The sequence below is a fragment of the Capsicum annuum genome, chromosome 8, assembly GCF_002878395.1.
Source record: "Capsicum annuum cultivar UCD-10X-F1 chromosome 8, UCD10Xv1.1, whole genome shotgun sequence".
In the NCBI taxonomy this organism is placed as follows: Eukaryota; Viridiplantae; Streptophyta; class Magnoliopsida; order Solanales; family Solanaceae; genus Capsicum; species Capsicum annuum.
This window is the reverse complement of record NC_061118.1, coordinates 116,096,897-116,105,482: the sequence shown is the minus strand read 5'-3', so window position 1 is coordinate 116,105,482 and position 8,586 is coordinate 116,096,897. Positions and strand designations below refer to the sequence as shown.

Sequence of the window (8,586 nt, the reverse complement as noted above, 5' to 3'; positions counted from 1 at the left end):
ACATTGAGAAAACATGATATATTATTAGAAATTACTATTGTTTAATATACTTCAAAAAATAAGATTGTTATTTATAACGATTAATATTGTTCAATAAATATTAGCTATGTTATATGCATATTGCGCAAATAGTAATATTAATTTTTTTTTTTTAAAAAAAGAGAAAAATCTGCGCACTCTTTTTGGCGCGTGATTTAGACAGTTAATTCAGGGAACCAAAATAGCTGTTATCCATTTTTTTTTTCATCGTCCAATTCTAAACAATTGTCCCCCCCTCCCCCTCACCCCCCCTCGCCCCCCTCCTTCTCTCTTTAAAGAATCTCCTCCAATCAAAACAAATTCCGACTCTAATTCTTCAACAGAGAATCACCAATAAACCAAACCCCTTTGAAATAGAAGGGGGGGATCAAAAATGGTATTAATGAATCAATGTTCAGGTCAAAAATAAGAATACGATTATTTGAGGGTTTGCATACTAGTATGTGTCATGCAGACCTCAAACATAATGGAACAAGAAGATGTCAGCCCTAAAGTTTCATTAAAAAAGAACGGATCGTTTATTTGTGTAGCAGCACCATTCTTGTATGATAAGTTACCTGAGGAACCCCTTAAGCTTTCCATCCTCAAGTTGGATGGGTCTTCTTTTGGTAATTATATTTGATCTTGTCTTCTATTGATGTATGTGATTTTTATCCTTTTTTGTTCATTAATTTTGGGATTTGTAGATATTGAAGTGCCTAGAAATGGTAGTGTTGAAGATCTCAAACAGGCCGTGGTAGAGGCCTTCAGCCATTGCAAGATTTCGTGGTATGTACTATATATGTACATTGCAAAATATAAAAAATTCTACAGTGTTTTATGATGGGCCTGTAATGGAATTGAAAGGGTTGTCTAAAATTTCATTGATATCTTGAGGAGTTTGAGAAGAAATGAACATTGAGGTTTTTCTTTCAAATTCACATATATTAGGATTTGTCTGCCTGATTCATTACTTGACAATTACCTCATGGACCCAACCGGAACCGAGTTTCTAATTCCACACGCCCAAGGAACAAATAAGTTGTCAAACATTTGTTTTCCATATTAGAATTTGTAGTTGTGATTCATTGTTCTGTGTCTCAAACTCTCAATCCACATGTTTTTGGTTCACCTAGCTATGAGAATGGGGCAGTTTGATAAAAGCAATTCAAGAGATTTTGTGATTTTTCTTCTTCTCAGTCATTTAAGATATTCATGACAATGAATTAAATGGCATTCCATGTTCCTGTCTTAAGTAGTAGCCACTGGCGTTTGATCACTGAAATTCTCCTCAGTTATGTGAGAATGTCGTATTAGCTAATCAATTGCTCCTTAGACTGCATTCATAAACTATTTTATTTTCATGTTCACCTTACTATTATTGATTTTCATTCACAAAGCATTGATTTTATATGGAGTCCTAAATAGTAGCCAACGAACGACTTTTGTGCTTGCTTGGTCAAGACAATGATATTCATTTCCTTTTAAATAGTTAAGAAATACCATGGTACATTGTTTATAACACCAAATAGTCAAATGATGTTGTTATATAAACATATTGGCCGGCCATTCCATTGAATATTACTTGAACTACCTTTGAACAACTCCTCATCTGAGTCTGATGCTTTTGCAGGTTACATGTATGGGGTCACTTTTGCCTAAGCTATTGCGGAAAAAATCTACTTTCAGATGATGATTTGATAGGAACCTATGGGATCAAGGATGGCGATGAGGTTCATTCTCTGTCATAAAATGTTTTGAGAAAAAATCAGATTTATATAATTTTATATGGTTTAGTAGTTGTTTGCTTATTGTAAGTATATTGAAATCTGCAGTCAGGGAAAGAGGATGGTATACGGTTAGAGTGGAAAAGATTCAAATTATCGAATCCTAGGGCTTAGAGAACTTCTAGGTTTTATACCTCTAGGATTTCCACCTCGTGCAGCTAAATGTGTTTTCACTAGCCCACATAGTTTTATTCATTGTTCATCTGGTTGATTGATTTCCTTTTTCATCATGGAAGAAAGAACTTAGATCTCCTAATCTTTCAAGATTAAAAATCTGAGAACTTAGATCTCCTAATCTTTCAAGATTAAAAAACTGTAACAGATGAACAATAAAGATAGACATACAAGCAAATACCTAGTCAAATCGCACAAGTGAGGTCTGGGGAGGGTAGAGTGTATGCTGACCTTACCACTACCTCATGGAGATGGAGAGGCTATATTTGAAAGATACTCGGCTCAAGTGCAACAAATTCAGATACAAAGAAGACTGAAATAGTGAAGAAAATATAACTACTATCAAGGGAAATTTTTTTTTTTTGAAAATATATAATGTAACTAAAAATAGTGCGTCTACAAGGGAAAAACAATAACAACAACAAACAACAACAATCCTAAACCCTCGACAAGCAAGACAACACTCCTACCCAACTAACCTTTTACCTATTATGTGCCCTCCACACCCTACTATCTAAGGTCATATCCTCATTAACCTGAAGCTGTGTCGTGTCTTATTTAATCACCTCTCTCTAATACTTCTTCGGCCTATATCTCTACCTCTCCTCGGACTATATCCAATCTCTCGCACCTCCTCACTGAGGCATCTACACCTCTCATCTTCACATGTACAAACCATCTCAATCTTTCTTTCCTCGTCTTGTCCACCACGGAAGCCACCCCTACCTTATCTTTAATATCCTCATTCCTAATCTTATCGCATAGACATATGTGGTATAAATTGTGCATTGACAATAGCTACACAACATAACCTTTGTGATAGTTGTGTTGGACTAGGATCTCTTGGAAATATCCATAATCCTTTGTACGAGAACCTGTACAGATATAACATCTCCAACAACCTTGATTAGCATACATCTTTGAGTTGTTCGTTGGAAGATCTAACTCGTGTTTGAAACTACATGGTTCCTCCCTGCAAGAATCTTGAATTTCTCGTGTACCACGTTCATAATGTGATGTTATGCAACTGTGGTGATAGATTCAGAAAATGGATCATATACTGTTGATAAGGAAGTTAGTCAACATTAAGTTGGTGTTTTGTTCATGAATAAGTTATACTGGGAATACAACGCGGGGACTATAATATAGAGATTAAACAATGATGAAATTATTTAGATCCCATGTTGTGGAAATACACTGGGTATGTTGTTGTTACTCTTTTATTGATAGATATTTTATTCATTAGAAAATTCTGATTTACAACAACAACAATATACCTAGTGTATTCTCACCAAAGTAGTAAAGTGTATGTAGTCCATACGACTACCTCATATGAATTAGGGAGGTTGTTTTCAATAGATTCCCGGTTCAGGACAGTTAGCAGTATAACAGACAAAAAACATAAAAAGAAACAACAAAAAAGGATATTACACCGCTAGATAATAAAGGAAACAAGACACCCATAAGGTAATACTATAAATTAGCTATACCAAAATCATAGACATCACCAAAACACCACGAATAAGAGACTACAAAAAACTACAGATACAAATAAAGCACTCTTTCCTACTATTACAGATGTATTCCTACCTACTAACTCTCTATCCTAATTTGTGTCCTCCATACCTTTCTATCATGAATCATGTCCTTCGTAAGTTGTAACTGCTCCGTGTCATGACTAATCATCCCTCTTCAATATTTCTTCGGCCTACCTCTATCCCGCCTAGAACCATTCATAGTCAGCCTCTCACACCTTCGTACTGGAGCATTTGTGCCCCTCCTCATCAATGTTCGAACCATCACAACCTTATTCCCGCATATTATCCTCCACCGAATCCACTCTCACCTTCTCCCGAACAATCTTATTTCTAACCCTATCCTTCCTAGTAAGTCCACACATCCATCGCAATATCCTTATCTTTGCTACCTTAAACTTTTGGATGTGCGAGTGCTTAACTAGTGAACACTCCGCTCCATACAACATAGTCGGTTGGACTGTCATTCTGTAGAACTTACCTTTTAAGCTTAGAAGACACCTTCTTATCACACGAGACTCTTAAAGAGAGCCTCCATTTCAACCACCCTGCACCAATACGATGTGTGACATCCTTGTCAATCTCACTACTCCCATGAATCATAGACCCAAGATACTTCAAACTCTCCCTCTTCTGAATAGCATTAGAATCTTGCTCCAGTACCATGTAAGCCTCAGGCAACAAATCACTAATCTTACATCCCAAGTACTCCGTCTCAGTCCTGCTCAACCAAAATCCTTTAGACTTAGGGGTCTATCTCCAAACCTCCAACTTATCATTAATTTCTCCTCGAGTCTCGTCAATCAATACAACATCATCAGCAAATAACATACACCAAGGCACCTTACCTTGAATAAGTCGTGTCAAAACATCCATCATCAAGGAAACTAAAAACGGCCTAAGAGTCGATCCCTAGTGCAACCCTGTCAAAATCGGAAAGTGCTCCGAATCTCCTCCTATCATCCGCACACGAGTCTTTGTGCCGTTGTACATGTCTTGTATTGACCTAGTATATGCCGCGGGCACCCCTCTAGCCTCCAAACACTTCTCAAGATCAATGAACACCATGTGCAAGTCCTTCTTTCTAAACTGTTCCACTACTCTCCCCACGAGGTGAATGGCCTTAGTAGTCGAGCGATCTGGCATGAAATCGAATGGATTCTCGAAAGTAGTGATGATCTTCCTCAGCCTCAACTCTACCACCCTTTCCCAAACCTTCATAGTGTGACTCAACAACTTGATTCCCCTATAGTCATTGCAACTCTGAATGTCCCCCTTTTTCTTATATAAAGGAATCATCATACTCCATCTCCAAGCTTCGGGCATCTTTGCTGCCCTAAAAATGATGTTGAACAAACCTTGTCAGCCACTTCAAACCTTCCGCTAGTGCTTTTCCAAAAATCCACCAGAATCTCGTTTGCCCCAGTCGCCCGATCCCTCCTCAACCTTGATACGCCTACAATAGCCATAATCGCGACACCTCTCTAAATGCTCCAAGTCCCCCAACACGAAACCTTTGTCCCCCTCATTGTTCTAAAGTTTATGGAAATAGGATTGCCAACGCCTCCTAATGTGGGCATTCTCCACCAAAACTTTTTCATCCTCCCCCTTGATGCACTTCCCAGGTCAAGGTCATAAGGCCCACTGCTCCCTAGCCTTGGCCAACCTATAAAATTTTTAATCTCCGCGTTTCTCCTCTAAAGTCGCATACAAGCTCTCAAAAGTTGTTTACTTAGCCGTCGTAACCGCTAACTTAGCCTCTCTCTTAGCTAACTTATACTCCTCCCAATTCCTTTGCTTCTCCCCGTCATCCTTGCTCTCCACAAACTTTGCATAGACATAAAATATGTGTTTGATTTAAACTAGATGAATTTTGAAAAAAATTTATTTTGAATTTTAACCTTAGCTTTCTTAAAGTACTTTAAGATGAAAGTCTTGATGAAGTGAAAATATGTCATTGTGTTGTTTTATGCCTGGTTGTTATCCCTCTTAGTGTGTGGTATAAAAAGAATATCACAACTGTGGAATAAATATTTCTGCAATTACTAATCCCAAAATTAAAAATTCTACCCAGTGTAGAATAAATAATCTCACATTTATCTTAAGATTATTATCCATTGTGCTTGTAAACTAACGATCCCAAAGTGCATGGAGATCCTGGTTCATATTAATTTCCCTAACCAAAACTAAAAAAAAGAAAAAGAAGACGTCAAACAGTAGACAGTAAGGATATAAGGTATACAACTATGCATATTCTTTTTTGGAAACTGCGATATCTTTTACATAGATTGCTGATTGCTCTAAGATTCAACTTGATATTCTGGAATTTGATATTTAAGCAATTTAATTTCCTTCCTGGGGTGTATTTGGACCTCTAATTAAGTACAACAACAACAACATATCTAGTGTAACCCCACAAAATAGGGTCTGGAGAGGGTAGAGTACATGCAGACCTTACCACTACCTTAGAGGTAGAGAAGCTGTTTCCGATAAACGTCCAATTAAGTAAAAAAATTGGAAAGATCAAAAGTCCGCTAAGGACAAAAATAGAGCTTTTCGTTTATTACAATCCAACCTTTGTTTAGTGTTCATAGATGAACTCTTGTTTTGACAACAGCAACATAGCAACATACCAAGTGTGATTCAACAATTTGGTTAAGTTTTATTTTGCCATCATGAGATACAATTTTACTTTTCAAAAACAATTTTTTCTTGTGTTAGTGTAACTGAAACTATTTGAGTATTTCTTTGATACTTTAATATAGATCTTTTTTTGTTCTTTTTGCAGCTGAGTTTTGTAAGACATGTATCCATTGGTTACAATCCCAAAAAGACACAATCAGAAAGGGAGGACCATCAATTTGATGAACCCAGAGTGTAAGGTCTATACCATTAATTTAGTCTTCATCATTTTATGTGGATATAGTTGTTTTTCATAAATTCAACTATTTGTTAACGCAAAAGTTGTTTAACAATTTCTTTGGTACCACCTCTTAAGTATCTCTTGAGGTAGGTAGTATTTGATTAAATGAAAGAAAGCAAGCCTGTTAATGTGTCAGTTCTAGCCCGTCTTGCTCTTCCGATTTCATTACGTGAGTCATCATAGCTCTTTTGAACTTATTGTCTGCCTTGTCAATAATATTAGAAGAAATAGAAGGATTTTCAACCTCTTTGAGCGATTTTATCCATTCATATTTTGGAGGAATAAGGAGGTCTTGAAATGAAGATATCAAAATCCTGAATCATATGACTTCTTTAAATTTTTGAGGTGTAAATGGAAAAATATAGTGACGTGCTCCGCTACAATTGAGCTCTATGTTGCAAAGGAAAAAATACAGACTTGATCTACTACTTCTGAATACTATTCTGTTTGGATCCTCAAACGACGTGTCACCACATTCCTACAGGATTCTCATGAAAATAATGCATTTTTGAAGGATTTGTCATGGGTGTGGCAGCATTTTTAAAGGATCTGCAAAATATTGCCTGAATGTATAGTTTAAATCAAAAAGTAAACTATATTATTATACTTAATACTAATAAGGACCTGAATACAAAGTTTATAGTAATGTATTAAAGGACAAACAAATTCATGAGAGGATACTTGTAATTTCCTCTATACATGAAAATTTGTGAAGCTACTAGATTTGCAGCCTTTACTGGATGAAGAAGTTCCTTGTTTTTTTTTTAAACCTTTTTTACTGATTCTTTATTCTCTGGCAATTTTCTGGGATTCGTGGGAGGTTGTAAGTTTTTAAAAAGTTAGATTTCTTAAACCTACAACTGAAGTCTAATGATTTGTAACAGTTTTAACACTATAATTAAATAGTTGAATCTTGCTTGTCTAGATACTTGATTTATAACTTCATCATTTTTCTAACAGTCTTGATTATTTCACTTTAGCTTCAAATTTTCATAGTTACTCGCATTTGGAATATTTGGTATGTTAATGAATTCCTCTAGCACTATTGGGGCACTTCAGCTAATATTCTTGGAACACTCAATTTGCAGATCCAATGACTGTGATGACAAAGAGTTGAAAGGTGAAGAAGAGGAAAATGATAACCAAGTTGATTTAGAGAATGATGAAGACAATATTTCTGAGGATGAGAATAATGGGGTTCTCGGTAGTTGCCAATACAAGTTATTTCATTTATGTAAAGGATTGTTCTCATACCAGAAACTGGAAAATTCAGAAAGGAGAGCAGAACAGAAGACTGAGTAATGAATGCATTAATATTTCCCATGGTTAATTGAGGCTCAGAGTTTAAATAAGTTGTTGTGAAGCTGCACAATATCAAGTATGACTTCCAAAGATTGGTGAAAAGTAGAACAATAACCAATACTTTTTGCAGTTCTAGGATATGAATCAAGTTGAATTTCTATTGTAATCAACTCTGATCGGATCTCTAGACTTGTAACTTTGCAATAATTAATTCAATGAGCCAAGTTGCTTTTGAATAGAAAGTGATATCAACTGTATTAGGATTACTAATGGTTGTCAAAGTGAGCCCAAATTAAGTCTACACGCCAACTCAACCCAGTATATATGAGTTGGGCTCAAGATAATTTACAGTTGGGTTCAACCTCAACCCATTTTAAAAAGGTAAAATTTACATAAATATATATCCTAAGTTACAGTTATTACATAAAATTCCATACAGCAAAACTAATTACAAATATTCAATTTTTATACTTTCTCTCTCTCCAAAATCCTTATACATATATCAAACAAGCCCTTTTAGCTTGGTTAATGTTCCATGATTTGTGCCTAAAATCAAGCAACCATGACTAGGCGGATTCAAGATTTGAAATTACAAAGGTTATCTTATCAAATTGCTCAATTTCATCATCTTCTTCAATTTATTTTTAACGTTAGTTTAATTTCTCAACTTTTTCAATTTTACCAAATAAAAAATCTACAGGTTACTTTGTTGCATGTGCGTAATTCTCAAAATCTAAGCATTGTAATAGGGTCTGGTCTAAGCTTTAGTTTAGGACTAGGTCAACTAGATGTTAAAAGAACAAACAAATCCCGTTTTTGGATTTGTTCCTGGAAAATTTGATAATGA

The 8,586-nt window shown here is 35.6% G+C and overlaps 1 protein-coding gene across 1 annotated transcript; it reads left to right on the top strand.

Moving 5' to 3' along the window:
- Positions 1-245: 245 nt before the first annotated feature.
- LOC107838847 lies at positions 246-7,977 on the top strand. Its single transcript, XM_016682083.2, has 5 exons — positions 246-647; positions 726-807; positions 1,652-1,751; positions 6,303-6,391; positions 7,526-7,977. Exons 1-5 carry the CDS (start codon positions 488-490, stop codon positions 7,737-7,739), a joined length of 645 nt encoding a protein of 214 aa, XP_016537569.1. The 5' UTR covers positions 246-487; the 3' UTR covers positions 7,740-7,977.
- Positions 7,978-8,586: the final 609 nt, after the last annotated feature.